The sequence below is a fragment of the Mastigoproctus giganteus genome, chromosome 1 (genome assembly GCF_048544385.1).
Source record: "Mastigoproctus giganteus isolate SK-2022 chromosome 1, ASM4854438v1, whole genome shotgun sequence".
Lineage (NCBI taxonomy): Eukaryota > Metazoa > Arthropoda > Arachnida > Uropygi > Thelyphonidae > Mastigoproctus > Mastigoproctus giganteus.
Genome location: NC_143575.1, coordinates 197562461 through 197583806, shown reverse-complemented (window position 1 = coordinate 197583806; position 21346 = coordinate 197562461). Strand labels below are relative to the sequence as shown.

The window sequence follows — 21346 nt, the reverse complement described above, 5'->3', positions numbered from 1 at the left end:
TATTTATTAACATAACTTTCTGCCTCTACAAAACTGTGATAAATGATTCCAATAGTTGATGGATTTTTGGTAAAAGTACTTTTTCTTCCATCCAGTATAAAATTATCTTTCTTTAATTTGAATTTATGCCCCCTTGTTTTTATTACCCTAGAAAGAGAATTCAGCAAATGTAATAATGGAGACATAAAATGTGTCTCCATCATTAAATTTGCTGAACCCCCTTTATGGCCTGAAACATCTCACTTAGATCCACACAGATGGCTAGTTTCTCATCCCTTGCCACTTATAGAACTGGAATTTCTTCCTGTGTGGGTATTTGTTTGTAGCCACATCTAGTCTTGTTACCTTTCTTTGTACCCTTTTAAGCAAGTCATTATTTTCTTAAAAAGGGGTCTCCAGACTTGTATATAGTATTCAGGATATGGTTTAGCCATTGATATGTATACAGGCTCATTCCTCCTTTATCTGTACTGTCAAAATTCCTATATTTCACTGGTAGTACACTCCTGCACTGTCCTTGCAGCTTTACTGTACTGTTAAGAAAACTTCATAATTAGGCTGCATTACAACCTGACAGTCAATTTCATCTTCAGCAGTGTTGAGTGTGGTGCCCCCACTCTCCACAAATACAAAGTTGATAATTTAACTTTTAATTATTTTGATTAGAACCTTATATTTACTAGCATTAAAGTTTAATTGCCATTTTTAATACCAATTTTATTTTTCTTGTTGCAGCAGAATTCCTTTGTTCCTTTTTTTAACAACCCTGTTCAAATTAATATCATCAGAAAATTTTGACACCACAAAATTTGTGACTTAAGGGAAGTCACAGTCACAAAACAGCCGCAGTCCTAATTTTGTTAACAAACTAGGACTGTGACTGTTTTTTGACGTAATTACAAAACAGTCACAACCAAAAATTGTTCAGTAAGTGTGGTCCTGTATTATATCCTTAATCATAGACTCAATAATTTTTCCTGCCACAGAAGTCAGACTTAAGTCTATAGTTGTCCAGATCACACTTTTGAACTTCCTTTGTGTATGGAAGAGATATTTTATATATCCAGTGTTATAGATCTTCACCTGAGTTTAAGGATGCCTCCATTATTATAGATATGAGCTTAGTGTCTACTTTTAAACCACTCTAGGTGCTGCTTTCAGCATGACCATATAGATATTAGTTCTTTTTGCTTTTTATATTTTAGACCTAATAGCTGCTCCTCAGAACTTTTCAATTTTCACAAATTGAAAATTTCATTTAATGCCAAATAATTTTTAGTCTCACTACAAGTCTTCTCCCTTGAAAATATATTTCTGTGTGAATGTATACAAAGAAGCTGTTCATTTCATCAGTCATCTATTTAGGGGTCATCTATATTGATCCTACTTCTCTCCTATAGTGGGCCAGTATGGCTCATGCTTTTCCTTTTTTTAGGGTCCTCATAAACAAAGGACTCTTCTATATTTCTTGGACCTCATTGCCAAATCCTTTACATAAATGCTTCAGCCCTTCTCTCTCATTGAATAATCTAATTATTGTATAGACTTTTCACTTTAAACTTTAATTCGGCTTGGTCAGTGCAGAATTGTAGCTGAATGGTCAATGCAGGCTTACAGTAGTACATGCATTTGAGTTGACTGCGATTTGAGCCTATGTGACGCCAAATATGATTAATGATTTTATGTCAAATAGTTAGTCGTAAACTTTTCTCTGACTAATGTACTTATGCCAGGGTTTAAACAGAATCGTTGTCAGTGGAAGATATTAATCCAACTTCCTGTCCCATTTGCACATACCAGTCTGTCAAAAAGGAATGTTGAGTGAATGTTAAGAATGTCAAGTGAGGAATGCTGACCCAGGTGTGCTATTGCCATAAAAGTTTTAAAAGAACATCATGCGTTGCAAAATTAATATTAAATTGAATTAGTTTGTTTTAATATTTAATTTATAACTGTATGAAAAAATATAACTTTTGTGTGAATGCTTCTTCAAAGTAGAAAATCTTTTCATAATTATCTAGCAGGTAAAAGGTGGCAAGTTTATTTCTCTCTTGTTAGGACATTGTGATTGTGCTGTAGATATTATAATTTCATTCCTAAATAGTCTTTGTAAATACCGTTATGAAACTTGAACTGAGGTCCTTTGGAACATTGAAAAAAAGATGTTAAGTGTTTGTACAACTCACACACACACACACACACACACACACACACACACACACACACACACACACACACACACACACACACACACACACACACACACACACACACACACACACACACACACACACACACACACACACACACACACACACACACACACACACACACACACACACACACACACACACACACACACAGTCTCTCTCTCTCTCTCAGCCACATCTAGTCTTGTTTGTTTCCTTTGTAGCCTTTCAAACAAGTCAGCATCTTTCTTAAAATGAGCACAGTATTCTAGATATAGATTGACCACTGAGTTGTATACAGGACAATTCCTTCTTTATCTCTAGATAATAAAGAGGGTGCTTCAGTAACAATTCATATTCACCTGTATTTCCTGGTGAAAGAAATCAGGTGTATTTATTAACGATTTTTTTTTTTTTACATAGTCACCAACCAGGAAAATACTTTTCTGATATTGACAGTTGCATTTCCAGAGACCATTTTTGTAGAACCTCTCTGGTTGACCCCAAAACCACTACTAAAGTCTCAGAAATAAAGGGATCACTTAATCAGTGATTTCTGAGACTCTAGTTTTTTGTACAGCAAGCATTTTCCTTAATCACTTAAGAAAAATGTGTGCTGTACAAAAATGGGTCTTCAACAATTGAAAGAGGAAGCAATGAAGTCAAGAGAATATGGATAGATACACAAAATTTCAGAGCCATATTAGTTCACTATCAATGCGGTAAAATGTTAATTGTATGCAGGGGAATTTTCATGGAGCAACAGCACACATTTATCTCTCATTCCTTACTTTTTTTTTTTTTTTGATTCCTCGGCAAATTCCTGTGTAGGAATAAAAATTTGGTTCGATAAGTTTCATTGGACATTAGTCCCACATATTAGAATCAAAAATTAAGCATTTTCACAAGTTTTAAGCACTTTCACACAAACCAAGTAAAAGCCTAAGAATTATATTTGCAAAATTCTATTTATTTTCTTTAGTGTAATAATCATAGCAATAAAAATCTTAGAGAATCAGTGGTTAATTAGGTGAAAAATCTTAGAGAATCAGTGGTTAATTTCCTGTTTGATATATATATCAAACAGGAAATTATCTACCTATTCATGCCACCAAAGAATGTAATTCAACTGGTTCCTGAAAACTGATAGTATCACCATTCCAGCAGAATATAAGCTTGCCTGCATGCTTATGTTCTTTGGGAGCTGATTACTGAGACTACTTACACTATTTGGAATGTGCTTTGGTTTCAATTTAAAAGTGAAGCCAGATCTCATTCCTAGTTACCAATTAAGAAAAAATAAATCATTCTGGTCATTGTTGCATATGATAAAAAGTTGCTCTTTACAATTCTGCCTTTTCATTGTCTGGAAAGGTGTTAATATTTAAGGAATCCACCAAGTAGAAATTATATACATGTGTAAACAGGTTCAGGTTGCTTTTTCCAGAGCCAGTACCCAGAGAGAGGGAGACTGGGAGAATATTCATGTATCCTATTGCAGTCTTCCATGACCAGTGCTATTGTCTTCACATTTTCCTTTATTAAAGCAGTTGTCCCTTCTTGGTATAGGTTCTGTAACAAAATGACAAACAAAATTTTCACAGCTACTGTATAGATTATGAGCTATATGACAGTAATTAAGAATGCATTTCTGCATTTATTTTTACTGAGTTTTGTAATCATTATTATAAAGATAGTTTATATTATTCATAATTTTGAAATTAGTACATATGTTATATATATATATATATATTTTTTTTTTTTGTTTTATTTTTAGACTTTCCCTGAGTTGGTGAAGGTACCAACCATTGAAAATTGGCTTCCTATTCATGGTGCTGCTATCAACAATCATTGTCATATAGTGGAGCTGATATTAAAGTTTCCATATCCCACCTATATAATGGATACATTCACTGATATAACAATGAATTGGGAGTATATGTTTCCATTTGATATTAACACTAAAGATGCCACAGGACAAAGTGTATTGTATCTATCTTGTTACATTGGAAGCCAGCTACTTTTAGATTTGTTGCTAAAATTTAAAATAAAAGTAAAAAAAATTCAGCCTAAAAATAAAGAAATCGAAGATTTTAATAGTGATTCTTCAAGTAATTTTGAAGACAACTGTTTGAAAAGTTTTAGAACTGTAATATCAAATCGTAAAACGAATGATTTCACTATCTGTCCTGTGCATATTGATGCATATTGTTTTTATGACACTGAAACTGCTTTACATGTAGCCATCCGGAACAAACACTATAATGTAGTGTCTATTTTACTGCAGAATGGTGCAGATCCTAATCTCCAGATTAGAGCTAGGGATGAAGAAGTAGACAATTCATATATTCAGGCAGGATCCTCAGCTCTTGCAGAAGCTGCTAAGAATTGTGATAAGAGTATGATTGATATTTTAATTCGATATGGGGCCTGTGATAAAGATGGTAAAGCCATTAAAGTGGCAACAGAAAACCACAATGAATACATTATTTCAAAATTATTGAGATTGCATGTTTTTCAAGATCCAGAGTTTAAAATTAATAAAAAGGCACTAGAAATGCAATTGCTTGAAGTTGGAAATTCTAGAGACATCGTGACATACAGCTCTCTATTTCCTACTACTCCAGTTAATGTGAATTGGTGTTCACAAAATTTGACTTATATTAGTGAAGCATGGCTAATTGATGCTAGTATATTTCATAATGCAAAACTTTTCTTATCGCATAATAAAAAAGTATCATTTGTAGCTATTACTCGGTTGGATATATCTAACAATAGGCTTACAGAACTTCCTGTGTGCATTTTTAACATGCCATCTCTAAGAATTTTAAATGGATCAAGGAATAAAATTCAGACATTACCACTCACAGAAGTTGTTGAAAGATCTGGCTTGCATTCTAAATCAAAAGAAATAGGAAAGTCTTGTAGCTGTCCTTCACTTGAAGAGATTCATCTGCATAGCAACTGTCTTAAAAACATACCTGACTACTTATTTGACTTTCCTTTAGTCACTACATTGGATCTTTCTCATAATCAAATTTATTCTCTTCCTTTCAAGATGTGGACTGCTCCTAAACTTCAGGAACTGAATCTTACTGCAAATCATCTTAATGGTCTTCCACATCGAGAAACCACAAATGTTTCACATAATGTTAAAACCAGCCATTATGTTAATGTAGATATTTTACCATCAGAATTGACACTCCCAGTTATGGCTAAACCAAAAAAGTGTGATAAAATTACAGCTGACATTTTCAGTGATTTGATGTCTCAGAAGGTGGATCATCATAATTTCTGGATTCACAGGATAAAGGTTAGTAATAATTAAATTCTAATATCATATAGAACATAAAATTATTAATTGAAAAATAAAGGGGTGGATCACAGAAGCCTTTGATTTGTTGGATATTCAGTAATGCAAGACATTCATTCTCCTTCCATTAATTTTTCAGTTTAGTTTTTGCATTAGTGTTATTTTATCAGGAGTTTTAGGACAATTATTTGTGTGTGTAGTATTATATATAATGGAGATAGCCAAGCTTAGTAAACCTTTAAAGATAAATGAAAGCCAAAAAAAAATCTTAAACTGCATTTCAGCTTCATTTAAAAAACTTATTTTAATGTTAAATATCATTTACTTTTACAGTAAAAATATATCTTTCAAAACAAGTAATTTTAAAATCACAATTAATATCTTAGTTTTAACTACATTTATAATTCTGGGTGATAAATAAAGATTGCATATTATGAAAATAATTTGATAACAAACCTTGACAAACACTAAAAGAAAGAAGAAGATGGGAAAAAATATGAGAAATTCTCAACTCTCCTTTCAAAGCTAATTGTGTGTTGGTATAAAGGTATTGTGTATGTTTTAGTTTACTTTTAAATTTTTTTAGGCCACAAAAGAATTGTTATTGGGAACTGTTTGAATATTTATAATATGGCAAGATACAATTGTCTGTGATTGAATGATAGAAACAGTGCACAAATTTCTTGAAAGTTGTCATCTGTGTATTAATATCATTATATATTCATTTGCTACATGCAAAAATGTTTTGATTTTTTTTTAATTTCTTGCTAACACAGAGTAGTGTTTTGGAGCATGAATTATAATATTCAAGCTATATGTGCAAGGTTGTCTTATTTAATTTCCTGCTAATATGGAGTATTTTGGACCATAATATTCAAGTTCTATTTTTTCCTAGAGTTGCACTTCAAGTGCCTAAGATTTGCATGCAGTTGGCTACTCCTGATATGTAATATCAGAACATCATATAAAGAGGACATTTTTTTTTTTTTTTTCCATTCTGACCTCCATTGTAGAATCCACTACCTGAGCCGAAGCCCATCCGTAGCTAGTTCTAAAATGGGAAATAAAGTCTTTACTGAAATCTTTACTTTTATTAATTTGTTAAATTTTGCAAAGCAAATAAACTATTAAAAAAAAGAATTTAAACAAAACAAGAACGCTCGGCAACTTAGCCTCGTGCTAGGAAAATCAATCTCAAAATTTTCATCTTTATTGATCTTGATAGCCTGAGTTTACATCCCTGCCACGTGGAGGCGTGCCACCACTATCTAGCAATCTTACTCTTCTTTTAAAAATGCCATTTACATAAATATTAAAATAGGTAAAAAGATGCTTATCATTAAACATTACATAAAGGAGCTCTTTCTCCAGAATGCCTATAGATAGTTCAAGAGTATGTCTTAAATCAGCATATTGACTGCAATGCATCATGACATGTTCAGATGTCTCAGCTTCACCACACGAGCACAAGCCAGTATCATGCAAACCCAGTTGACATAGTCTAAAAGCTAATCCATGTCCGGTTACTAAAAATGTAGATTGTAATCCAAATTGTAACCAGCTCTTATTTCTAAAGTCAACTATATCAACTCTAGGCAAGAACATATAAGTTTGCCGACCTTTTTCTGACATGTCCCAATATTCCTGCCATTTAATTTTAATTTCATTCAGAAATCTTTTCCACTCTAATTTTAAATCTACTTTTGTATATTCTTTATTGACATCTGGACATGTGCTCACGCCAAGTATGGTTTTCCTGATATTTCTTTTTGTTAAATATGAAAGTCCAGTGACCAAAACCACATAATAAGCTGGCATCTTTCCAGCTATCACTTGTAAGGCGTCTGAGGACACCATCCGGCACACCCTTGTAATACCAAGTAAAGCAAATCTTTGTGCTTGTATCAAGTATTTTTGAATAATAACATTATTTAATTTATAAACCCAAGCTCCGGCACCATAGGATATTATAGGAACAAACAGACATTCATACAACAAATTTAATGCCCTTCCCTTAATACCCCAATCTTTTCGTATTACTCTTCGAAGCTTGGCATATAATGTACAAATTTTGTTTTTCAAATACTTAACATGCTCAGTAAAAAAGAGCCTTTCCTCTAATTTTAAGCCTAAATATTTTACTACTCGGGCATACCGAACAGGCCTCCCCATCAGCCTCACAGTTAGTACTCTATTCATACTTAATTTCCCTTTTAATAACATCTGAACAGTCTTCTCTTTTGATATCAGCAGTCTATGCTTCAATGTCCATTCTTGCAAAATTTTCAATGCCTCATTAGCCCTACTCTCAATCACTGATCTTGCATTTCCTTTTACTAAAATGACTAAATCATCAGCATACACTATTTTCACAGCGTCAGAATCCATATTTAAATACTCATCAAACACAATGTTCCAAGCATAGGGACCGATAACCGAACCTTGCGGACACCCTCTTGTTACTTCTTTAACAACCTGATTGTATCTAGTTTTAACAATCACATTTCTATTACAAAATAATCTTCAAAAATAATATTTAAACTTGTATTATTAATATCTCTAATTCTGGAGAGGACGCTATTCCAGCAGAGATGGTCAAAGGCACCTTTAAAATCCACAAATATAGCAAGCACATATCTCTCTTCACTTCCTTCTACTATTTGCATCATTTTGCAAATTGCATCTTCAGTTGATAACTCTTTTTTGAAGCCATATTGACAACTAGAAGACATTTCATTAAATTTTGGCTTCATTATAAGTCGATTGATACAAATTCTTTCAAAAGTTTTTCCTAACACAGAAAGTAGAGCAATTGGCCGATATGAACTTGCTTCATTTAACATGCGATCTGTACCTTTAATTAAAAGAGATTCCGTGCCTTTTTCCATCCAGCCGGAAAGACACCCTCTTCCAGACATTTATTGTACATATTTAGATACAATTCAGGCAACAAACCATATGTCCTTTTCATTACTGAAACTTCTACTTTGTCAAGGTCCGGCGATCTGCCATCCCCTGCCTGGCCCATTGCTTGATCTATTTCTTGTATTTGCAATTTATCTTCCAAGACTAATTTACTTGGATCCTGTTTTTGCCTCGAGTTTCCATACTCATTATCTTCTGGAAAGAGCTCCTCTAAGATTTTCTTCACAGAGTCTTCCCATGTTAAAGTTTGTTCATGATTGCTACCTATTGTACACGTTATATCTGATAAATTCTTTTTATTATTAATAAGCCTAAAAATCGATTTCCAGGGATCTCTGGAACCCTGTTCACTCACATACTTTTGCCACATCTGCTGTTTAGTTCTGCTGACAGACCTCACATAATCTCTTCTATTATTTCTATATCTTTCCTTATAAATTTCACTTAGCTCAATATTCCCATTCCTTCTTGCCTGCTGAAATTTTCTTCTGCTAACAAAAGTCTGTTTCCTTTTAATAGTTAATTCTGGAGTCCACCAAAATACTGGTCTAATCACACCTTGCCTATTTTTCATACTTTTAATACAAGCTTCATTTAATATTAATGTAAGCTGTTCAACATAGTCATTGGATGAAAGGCCACTCCAATCTATTTCTCTTACCCTACTTAAAAATACATCGTCAAACCTCGGCCACCTCGCAGCTTTATCTAAATATCTATTTACATCATACCTTGTTCTTACAAAATCATTTATATCATAAGTAAAAGAGATGGCATTATGGTCACCCATTGTGCAATGCTCACAAACTTTCCAATTCTTTATTTTTCCAGCTATACTATTAGTTGCTAAGGTAAGATCTATGTGAGACTGCCCATGCACAGTAGAATAAGTTGGTGCATGACCAGATGTATTCAACACTTCCATTCCTGTGGCAACTACACATTCCTCGAGCAACATTCCTCTATCATCAGTTACTTCTCCACCCCAAAGCAGAGAGGAAGCATTTGAATCTAAAGTAATTACTACCCCACAGGAGCCAATCATACCATATACCTTTTCCAAATAATCTATATATTGTTTAATGCATGCAGATGGCTGACAATAAACTGAAACTACATACAATTTACCAAATTTCCCTTGAAGTTCAACATACATAATTCTCATCACATAGTACCAAAACTTTTGTAACAATTATATCAGAATCTTTAATTATCACAGCCGTCATAGGATTTTTCCCACAAGACACAACTTTATAAAAATTTGGATATCCTGTAACACAACCATTTAATACATATGGCTCCTGCAGGAGTGCCACAGAAATATTCTCTTCTTCCATATATTTATTAATTTGTAATGAAATTGCTTTTGCTTTTTGCGCATTCAACTGTAATAACTTTAATTTTTTATCCATAAACAATTTTTCTTTTATAAATTTCCATAGCTTTATTGTACTCTGGGCACTTCTTATCCACAGCAGCATGAGCAGTATCACTATTTCTACCTCTACAATTACAACATTGAGGACTCTTCTCATGATTGGGACGTTCCTTATATAAGTGAGTTCCAGCACAGCGACCACATCTGGCATCCCTCTTACAATACTTCGCGACGTGGCCAAAAGTTAAACACTTGAAACATTGAGTAACAGAAAATACTTCTTTAAATTTATACGCCATCCATCCAATGAACAGCCTACTCTTACTTTTAACAACCTGCCATAAAATTGGTGATAATTGAACAATCCAGTTATTTAACTTAGTGTTCTTATTCATGTTAACAGTCATAACTTCAGCACCTTCTTTAAGCTTCTGTTCACTTATTTCAAATTTTTTAAAGTTTTTAAACCATAACTGTTGCAAGAAATCAACTTTTTCCCTATCTTGCTGCACATCAAACACAACTATTTTAGGGAAAATTGGCCTTGGAATAACATATTTCAATCCTAATTCTTGTATTTTTGAACAAGTCTTTAATTTAGAAAGATCATCACTCGTCTCCGCCTCAACTAACACACCTCTATCTCTTATAGGCTTTAAATTACGCACTTTAAGATTAGAAAGCATGGGTCTTACTTGCTCCAATATATCCGATTTCACTTTCACTTGTTTTATACTTGTCAGTTGCAGCCTTAATTATCATTACTTTTGGTACAGTATCAATTATATTACTTTTCACAACTGATGAATATGTTTGATCACTTTGTTTCTCTTCTCTTCTTTTTAATCTGTCCTTTAACAAGATATTTTCTAATTGCACTTCTTGAGCTTTTTTCTCTAACTTGTCCCACTTCTCCATAATCATTCCTACTGCAGCAGTTGGAACCCTAGTTTGTCTGTCCCAAAGAAAAGCATGCAACTCACTTCTTACTTGACGGATATAATCAAATCCTTCAATATCTAATTTTTCACCCACACTATCTTCTTTCCGCCTTCTCTTCTTTCTTTTTTCACGATCACTTATGTTATCAGTCTTACCACTCACCTTCTTCGATTTATCTTTCTTTTTTGACCCTTTTTTGCGTGTTCGATTGAGGAACTGGTAAAGATGATGACCTTTTCTTTACAGGTGTTCTTGTCAAAGTTTTCCCACAAAATAACTCTAATTCTGTCAATTCCTGAGCTTGTGACAACACATCTTCCTTTATTACTTCTACTTCTTCTTCAGTTAATTCACTTGAGGCTGCCAGCAGATCTTTGTCTCCCATAGAGATAAGATTCTCTTCACTCGAAGAAGACATTTTTATTATTATTTAATATAAAACAAATTATGTACAATTAAAATCTGATTATCAAATTGACAACCAGCAAACTGTTTACAATATTTACACCAAGCACTGTGAGCAAACAGAGTGCTGTTAATCCAAAGCCAAAATGGAATCTTAAAATCCACTCAGAAACTATTCAGTGAGTGTTCTAAAAACAACTCCTCCCAAGTTTAACAGGAGGAGGTCCCAGAGGCCTGTTTTGTAATCTAGAACAAACTTTTGCTCAGAGCAAAACTAATTTGCCAAAAGGGCACAGAAATGCTCACTATAATTAATTAAGCACAAAGTGCTCAACTCAATACAATTTACCCACAACAAGGGCACAGAAATGCTCAAAAATGCCTCAAAAGGGGAAAATTTGAAAACCCCCTTTTGAGTAACTAATTAACAAGAGCCTTGTCCCTTTGTCTCGGCTCAACTTCGCCAGGCAGGGGAAAAACACCCCTGCCTGCCTGCCCCGGACCACGAGGAGGTGTGAGCCCGGACACTGGTTTTAGCTCTGAACAACACAACACTGTGACTTGCACGAGTGTTGATGAGCGTTGACACACTTACTAACTCAGCAAGAATTTGTCAAAGATTGCCCCAGCGTCGCCTCCGGGGCATATAAAGAGGACAGCTATAATTAAAGTTTATTTATGCTACTGAATCTGCAGAGAAGGCTAATTGAGAGAAAGTATTAGTATTCACATTTGGTTGTTAGGCCCAATTTAGAGATTAGATGTGATATTATTCCAAAAAATTTTCCCACTGTGTGTGTGTGTGTGTGTGTGTGTGTGTGTGTGTGTGAGAGAGAGAGAGAGAGAGAGAGAGAGATTTGTTTTTGAAGGAACACTTAGGAAGGAACTGTCAGTGTTTACAGTATGTTCAGACTGAACTGTATTGACAATGTGGCTTCTGATTCTTGACTTCAGTTGTATCTGTTTGCAACTCAATCCAATTTGTTTTAAACAATTTGATATTGTTTTAACGTACACATGATATTTATATGGCCTAAGTTAGGTACTTTTCCCACAGTTTTTATTAATTAGACAATTAATTTTATTAATTTATTAGTGTTTGGTCTTATGTTAGTGTTTGTCTTATGGAGAATGTTGTTGTCTTTTCTAATGTAAAACACTTCTCTGATTCAGAGAAAACAAAGTATTTATCAAGGTGTAATAGTGTTTATAAGTTTAATTAGAAATTAAACTTAGCATTAGCATTAGCATTAGCATTAGCAGAGGCATATGATGCAAGAAAGCAAGCTTATTCAGCATCAGCCAAAAAAAAAAAAAAAAAAAACACACCACTCCCATTTCACCCCTCCGTTCGTTCGAAATACCTGTCCAGTTGAGCTTTAAATTTGTTTAGGCTATCAACTTCAACAACAAGTGATGGAAGTCGGTTCCACCAACCAACCACCCGCTGGCCAAAGGCAAATTTCCGCACATCTATCCGACATCCGTCCTTCCTCAATTTGAATTTATGCCCTCTGAGGTGATTATTCTGAGAAAGATGAAGAATCCCATTGGCATTGAGCATGCTCAAACCATTCAAAGCCTTATACACCTCTATCAGATCACCTCGCCGGTGCCTAGTCTCCAGACTCTGTAATTTGCAAAACTTAAGCCTTTCTTCGTAAGAGCAACCCTTTGTTCCATTTACTAATCTTGTTGCCCTTCTCTGTACCCGTTCCAGCAGCTCTACATCCTTCTTGAAATGAGGCCTCCAGACCTGTATACAGTACTCAAGATGTGGCCTTACCATTGCCTTATACAAGGGAATAATCACCTCCTTATCCCTGCTAGAAAAATTCCTGTATATCATTGACAAGACACCATGCGCTACTCTTGCAGCTCGTCTGCACTGCTCAGAGAACTTCATATCTGCCTGCACAATTACCCCCAGGTCCTTTTCATTCTCCACCACTGTCAGTGTAGTACCGCAGAGTTGATACGTTGCTCTGGGGTTACTGTTTCCCATATGCAGCACTTTACATTTGTCGATGTTAAACCTCATTTGCCACCTCTCAGCCCATCTGTTCAACCTTTCCAGATCCTGTTGCAGCAGCATAGCGTCAGTATTGTCCTTAACGACCCTGCCAACCTTTGTATCATCTGCAAACTTGGACATTAAACTTGATATCCCATCATCAATATCATTCATAAACACCGAAAACAACAACGGACCCAACACTGAACCTTGAGGAACTCCACTAATAACATTAGTCCACGTTGAGCAGTGTCCATTGATTACCACTCTCTGTCTTCTGCCACTCAACCATCCCCTTATCCATAGCAGCAATTTGCCTCCAATGCCACACTGCTCCAATTTGTGCAGCAGTCTTCCATGTGCAACAGTATCAAAAGCCTTTCTAAGATCCAAATATATAATATCAAAGTTATTCCCTGCATCCAGTTCTTTTGTGACTACATCATAGTATCCAATCAAATTGGTCAGGCAAGACCTGCCCTTAACAAAACCATGCTGCGTCTGAGCTATAACTGAATTCTTGTCTAGATGATCCTGCAGTGCTTCTTTAACCAGTGCCTCCATTAATTTACCTGGAACAGAAGTTAAACTAACAGGTCTATAATTACTTGTGTCAGCCTTTGATCCTCCTTTGTGAATTGGGGTTACATTTGCACATCTCCAGTCTATGGGCACCTCCCCTGAGTCCAAAGAGGCTCTCATAATTATGGCTAGGGGTTTGCATACTTCCTTTGCTGCCTCCTTTAATATAACTGGATAGATCCCATCCACCCCAGGTGCCTTTTTTATGTTTATCCTCAACAATCTCTCCTCCACTTTCCTCTCAGTTATTACAAAATCATCCAGCTCACTGCCAATGTTTACTTTACCTACATCATTCTCCTTCCTGAATAACTCCTCATGCGTGAATGTAGATGCAAAATACTCGTTTAGATTGTTAGCCACCTGAGCAGGATCCTCAACTGTTGAACCATCAATATCCAGTGGACCAATCTGATTCATCCCTTTCCTTTTCGAGTTCAAGTATGTAAAAAACTCTTTTCTGTTTTTCTTTGCATCCTTTGCCAAGGATTTTTCATAGTCTGCCTTTGCCTGCCTAATCTCCTTTGTGACTTGGTTACAGACCAACTTATATCTATCATAGGCTTCCATGTCACCCATTAATTTGTAAGTATCCCATGCATTTTTCTTCTCTGCCACATGTCTCATTAGTTCATCTGACAACCATTTAGGCCTAAACCTCGAACAATATTTCTTAGTTGGTATGTAAAGCCTGGTAGCCTCCAAGATTAGTTCCTTGAATGCTTCCCATTTTGAGTTTGCTGTTGGTAACATCATCAGTTGGTCCCACTGTATAGAATTTAAATACTGTCTCAGACCATCGTAGTCGCCTTTACGAAAACAAAAACCCTTCCCTTTACCTCTGATGGTAGTTACCTCCTTGAGTAAATCCCACTTCAACACACTGTGATCACTGCCACCTAGTGGTTCATTTATCTGCAGGTTCTTAATGCATGAAGAATCACTACTGATAATCAGATCAAGAGTATTGCTCCCTCTTGTTGCCTCACGAACATGCTGATGTAGAAAACAATCATCCAATAAATCCACAAAAGCCTTGCTAGTGTGCGAGTGACCAACCCACAAATTCCAGTCAATATCTGGGAAATTAAAGTCCCCCATTATAAGACTCTCAGATTTACTGGCCCACTCTATTTCCCTGTACAATATCTTATTATACTCATCAGAGTCATTAGGCCTATAGCACACTCCTACTCTCAATTTTGATTTCCCTATGCTTATGTCGCACCAAACTGACTCGACACTGCCCTGTCCATCGATGTCGACTGGCTTCACTTCCTTGGACTTTATGTGTTTCTTAATTAATAGCATAACCCCTCCTCCCCTCCTGTCCTGTCTATCCTTTCTATACACATTGTATTCCCCAAATTCCAGTTCCGCATTACTTATATCTGTGTGACACCACGTCTCTGATATCCCAACAATATCTGCCTTTGATGTTTTGAGCAATACCTCAAATTCATCAAATTTATTTACCAAACTCCTAGCATTGGTGTACACGCAGGTATACATGCACCTGTTTCTATTCTTAGCTACCCTAACACAACCCATGTGTTTACTTGTACCGCAATGACTACCAGCAGTCTCCGAAATATCCTGCATCTTGTTTTTCAGACTTCTGCTCATTTCAATAGAAGCAGTGCAAGAATCACTTCCACCTCTGCCAGTGGCTACTGTTAATCTATTAGTCCTTGTATCCCCCCCAACTAGCAGTTTTCCGACCCACCTAACACTGCCTCGACAGCATCAGCAAAAATTCTTGCACCCTTTCTATTTAAGTGTATCCCATCCCTGTAGAAGCAATCTCTCCTGTTAACAAGTACAGTCCAGGCTGAAAAAAATTCTACCCCTTGAGCCTTGCACAATCCCTCCAGGGCCGAATTGATCGACAAGGCTCTCATCATATACTCCCTCCTATCGTGTCTGGGCAGAATTGCAGACACTTTCAAGTTCAACCCTAATTCACGGCTTTTTTTCAACAGTGACCTGTACTTGCTAAGTAATTCCGCCGGTCTCCTACTCTTAATATCATTAGTGCCAACGTGTACAACTATATCACCTTTTGTGCCCTTAAAAGATGATATCCGCTCTACAACGTCATCAACCTTTGCCCCTGGCAGACATACCCTGGTCCTATTCCACCTATCCTTTTTACAAAGTATGTTCCCCGTTTCCCTGACAATAGAGTCACCAACAACTACTAGTTCCTGTGGGACCAGCGCATTCTGCCTAGGGGGCTGCTTCTGTGTTGCCTGATGACCAAGTGCAAGCTCTGGCGTTGATGTGGGCAGCTGAGAGCTTGATGGGCCCCTCAATTTATTTCCTTCGAGGGCATCCACCCCGTCCTTCAAGCTCTCATAAAGGCCCATAACAACGCTGAGTTGCCGCCTGATTTCCTTGCACTCCTTACATCGTGCACACACAAAGACATCCCCCTTGGCAGTATCATGTCCCGTACCCGACTGCTCCGCAAACATCAAGCAAACAGTGCATTTTAATAGACTGTGATTCAGAGGGCAACTGCCCCCCTCAGTTCTCCCCTGAACCACAGCACTCCCATTAGCTTGAGCCTTTTGCTTTGCTGCTCTGGTCAGAGTCATGATTCCGATTTAATTCAATAAAATTCAAAACAAAAATTAAATCCTTAAGTTATATCCCAAAACAGTTATGTTATATATATATTTTTTTCGGTATCTAGTGTTTTCTACGAGTTCCCTTTATACAACTTCCGTATCACGTGTACCACTATAGTTATGTATTAATTATTTGTTACGATTAAGTCGTTATATATATATATATATATATATATATATAGAGTTAAAAGTACAATTTAATTGACAATAAAGTTTATCAAGATTAATAGATTTACTGATTAATTGACAATATTATATTATGCACTATACGACACTAAGCTTATGCTATCGTGTAAAAATGGCGGGAATTCACGAACGGTATTTCTACGGACTCGTAAGTATTGATTAGCTTCCAAATCTCGCTATCTCAATTTAGAATAAACTAAGGATCCTGACTAGGTCTATAATCTACTTATAGATGATAATTTGATATAACAGTTGGTTAATAAATCGACTAAATTTGGTTAAAAAAAAAATTTGGTTTGTGACACGTGGATTTGATACCGTTACCGATACTAAGTAATATCTACGAAATCTCTGTCTAAGTTAAACTTTAAACTAAGTATCGTAACTAGGAATATAAAGCTACTCTAGAAAATAAGTTAATATGACAATTTAAACTAATAAAGCAGAAAATAAATCAGGAAAAACTTCTCTGTTTGAAGAGCTTTAAGGAGCAATGACCGCACAGGCTAATCTCGCACCCAGACTCAATTGTTGGGAGTGCCCAACTTATAAACACTATTACACCTTGATAAATACATTTATTTTATGTATAAAATAAATGTATTGTTCACATTCAAGCTAGAGTGAGAATCATTACAAACAACTAACTTTCTTTGCTATTTTTGTCTTTTTTTTTATTTCGTATGATGTGATCAATACACGAAGGAACCAGTTTTTTCTTGCTTCCTTCATGTATTGTGGCCGGGATATCCAACCAACCGTTTGGTTCGGCACCATCGTGGTATCCAGCCCAAGGCGGGAATCGAACCCGCGACCTTTGGGTTGCCAGGCAGGCACTTTACCTACCCGGCTAGCCCAGTCGGCATTTTTGTCTTTAATGGTTCATTACGAAATTAATTCTCTTTTTTTTTTTGTGATCTAATTCTCTTCCTCTTGCTTTATTTAGAAATGTTTCTATTATAGAGGTGTTTGCATTCTAGGGAGTGCCCAACTATATCAATTCTTTTTGTGTTGCCTTCATAATATAAACCACTGCTTGTCTGTTCAGAAATCATTGATGAAAGTTTTTTTGGAATCTTAAGGTTATTCATGGAGAGTGTCTGAGCTGAAGACTTTTTTGTAAATATTTTTTTTTGTTCATTCAATCAATTTGGCCCTGGAGAGAATATGTAAGGAATCTTCATCTGTGATCATGAGAATGTCACACCACAGAATAATGTGACATTCTCCTGGGGTATTATTACTAATGGCCACATGGTTCAGGGAAGCCTATGGCTGATGCTGCACCAGCTAAAAAAAGAATAAAATAATAAGAAAATTAAAAAAAATAATAAATAAAAAAAAAAAGAAAAAGAAAATGAAATAGACAATTCTATATCTTATGCATTTCCCTCCTCCCATAGGTAATTATCTTACCGACCTTTGAATTTCCCCAACCTGTCAACCCCAACATAAGGCTAGAATAAAACTTCCTGCAATCCAGTCTAAATGTCTCCCCCTGTAACTTGAAATTATGGCCCTTTGTTCTAGAATCATTTATAACCATGAAAATCTCATCCTTATTCATTTTGCTTATACCTCTCAGAGCCTTAAACACCTCAGTCAAGTCTCCTCTAAATTGCCTAGTTTCCAAGCTCTGCAACCCATATATTCGAAGTCTTTCTTCATATGGATGCCTTTTGCCGATCTCATCGGGCAAGTTACCCATCTTTGGACCCTTTCAAGAAACACAATGTCTTCCTTTAGGTACGGTCTCCATACTTGAACACAGTATTCCAAGTGTGGTCTAACAATAGTCTTATATAATGGGATTATGACGTCCTTATCTCTACTAGCAAATGTTTGATAAATCATCGATAGGACACCATGGGCCTTCCTTGCAACCTGTCTACAATGCTCGGAAAACTTCGTGTCTGATCGTATTGTAACACCTAAGTCCCTTTCCTCCACTACTAGCTTTAGTTCAACTCCACCAAGTGTATAAATTATTTTGGGGTTACTGTTCCCCAGGTGTAATACTGTACACTTTGTTGGATTAAAGCATAGCTGCCATATTTTTGACCATCCCTGAAGTCTATCTAGGTCACTCTGAAGAAGTAGTTAATGATCGCTGCCAAGCTCTGCTTGGCAGCGATCATTAACTACTCTGCCAATCTCTACATCATCTGCAGATTTAGACATCACACCCTCTTTCTCTTCATCGATGTCATTTATGAAAATCAAAAACAACAGTGGTCCTAATAGTGATTCCCACTTTTTATATCAACCCATGCTGAGGAATAACCTTTAATCACAACTCTCTGTCTCCTGCCCTGAAGCTATCCAGCTATCCATCTAAGGATTTTTTCTGTGATTCTAACCTATTCAAGCTTATAAAGTAACTGCTCATGTGGGACCGAGTCAAAGGCTATGCTGAAATCTAAATAAACAATGTCAAAATTATTCCGTAAATCCAGCTCTTGAGTGACCCTGTCAAAATAGATAACCAGATACATGAAGTGTATGTGTATATTTTATTATTATTATTTAATCTTTACAATGTATGTATATGTTACAAACAGATCTGTATATTTATATTTAGGCATATTTATAAATGTTGTAATAAGAGAATATGAGAAAAAAAATAGGAAACAAAAGGAAATATTTATTATTTAACATCTAAAGTCAATTCACAAGGACCACATTCACAGTTTAATAATATGAAAATCACCAATTAAAATTTGCAAAAAAATCATGCAAGTATTATTATAATCTCATTCTTCTTTGCTTTTTCTTTGCATATGTAGTAGTAGTAGTAACGGCATGTGATGCAAGAAAGCAAGTGTATGAGCTTATGCAGCATCAGCCAAAAAAAAAAAAAAAAATCACACCATTCCCTCCAAATGCCTGTCCAGTTCCTCCTTAAATTTATTCAACCTATCAACTTCCACGACAGATGGAAGTTTGTTCCACCAATTAACCACCCGCTGGCTAAAGGCAAATTTCCGCACATCTATTCTACATCTGTCCTTTCTTAATTTGAATTTATGCCCCCTTAGGTTCGTAATCTGAACAAATGGAAGAATCCCGTCAGAATTCAGCATGCTCAACCTATTCAAGGCCTTATACACCTCAATCAGATCACTGTGCAGGTGCCTAGTCTCCAGCAATTTTCAGAACTTAAGCCTCTCTTGGTAAGCGGATCCCTTCATTCCCCTCACCAATCTTGTTGCCCTTCTCTGTACACGTTCAAGTAAATCTACATCTTTCCTCAAATGAGGCCTCCAGACCTGTACGCAGTACTCAAGGCATGGCCTGACCATTGCCTTATACAGAGGGACAATCACCTCCTTTTCCCTGCTAGAAAAATTCCTATATATCATTGACAAAACCCCATGACTTGCCCTGGCAGCCTGTCTGCATTGCTCAGAAAACTTCATATCTGACTGCACAATTACTCCCAGGTCTTTTTCATTTTCTACCACCTTAAGTGTAGTACCACACAGTTGGTACGTTTCTCTGGGGTTACTTCTACCCATATGCAGTACTTTGCATTTGTCAAGGTTAAACTTCAGTTGCCACTATTTAGCCCATCTGCCCAAATTATCTAGATCCTGTTGCAGTAGCACAGTGCCATTACTGTCATTAACAACCCTGCCAACCTTTGTATCATCTGCAAACTTCGACATTAAGCCTGATATACCTTCATCAATATCATTGATAAATATACAAAACAACAGTGGACCCAACACCAAACCCTGTGGGACTCCACTAATAACGTTAGTCCACGAAGAGCAGCACCCATTGATTACCACCCTCTGTCTTCTCCCACTTAACCATCCTTTTATCCATTGTAGCAACTTATCCTTAATACCATTCTGCTCCAATTTGTACAATAGTCTTCCATGTGCAACTGTGTCAAAAGCTTTCCTGAAATCCAAATATATGATATCAAAATAATTTTTTGCATCCAGTTCCTTTGTAATGACATCATAATATCCTATCAAATTTGTCAGACAAGACTTTCCCTTAACAAACCCACACTGTGTATGAATTATTGCTGCAGTCTTGTCTAGATGATCCTGCAATGCATCTTTAACCAGTGACTCCATTATTTTACCCGGAACAGAAGTTAAACTAACTGGTCTGTAATTACTCGTGTCACACTTCGATCCCTCTTTGTGAATTGGCGATACATTTGCACATCTCCAGTCCATGAGAACCTCCCTTGAGTCCAAGGATGCTCTCATAATTATGACTAAGGGTCTCCTTAAATATAACTGGATAGATCCCATCCACCCCAGGTGCTTCTCTTATGTTTAACTTCAACAATTTCTCCTCCACTTTGCTCTCAGTTATTACAAAATCATTAAGTATCCTGCTACAATTTGATAAACTTCCTGGTGTACAAATCTAGGTTGGAATTTAACACAAAATCCTACGATGAATGGTGCATTCACTTCGGGATTGTACCACTCTACCAAAGAAGAGCTGCGGCAGACTGCAAATTCCTAATGCATCTCGTGGCTGGAAAGTTGGATGTCCCCGAGCTGCTCTACCTCATCAACTTCAGCTGTCCTCCAAGAGTCTTGAGAAGACAAAATATGCTGGCACAAGAGCCATTCAGAACTGATCAACTCAGATTCCATTACTTCAACAGAACTGCAAAATTGCTAAATGAATCCAACATTGATATCCTAAATGTAAACATTAATATCAAAAAAGGGCTACAAAGGTTTTACAATCAAACTAGTAGAGAATGAAAATAAATGACTAATTTAATAATAACAACAATAATAA

General features: G+C 36.1%; 1 protein-coding gene across 1 annotated transcript in view; it reads left to right on the top strand.

Annotated features, from left to right (window-relative positions):
• Positions 1 to 21346, top strand: part of LOC150091432 (leucine-rich repeat serine/threonine-protein kinase 1-like) — a 595643-nt gene that overhangs the window by 172318 nt on the left and 401979 nt on the right. Inside the window, exon 8 of the mRNA XM_090390319.1 lies at positions 3967 to 5502. Within this exon, the coding sequence (XP_090246445.1) occupies positions 3967 to 5502 (1536 nt within the window). The remainder of the gene's footprint in view (positions 1 to 3966; positions 5503 to 21346) is intronic.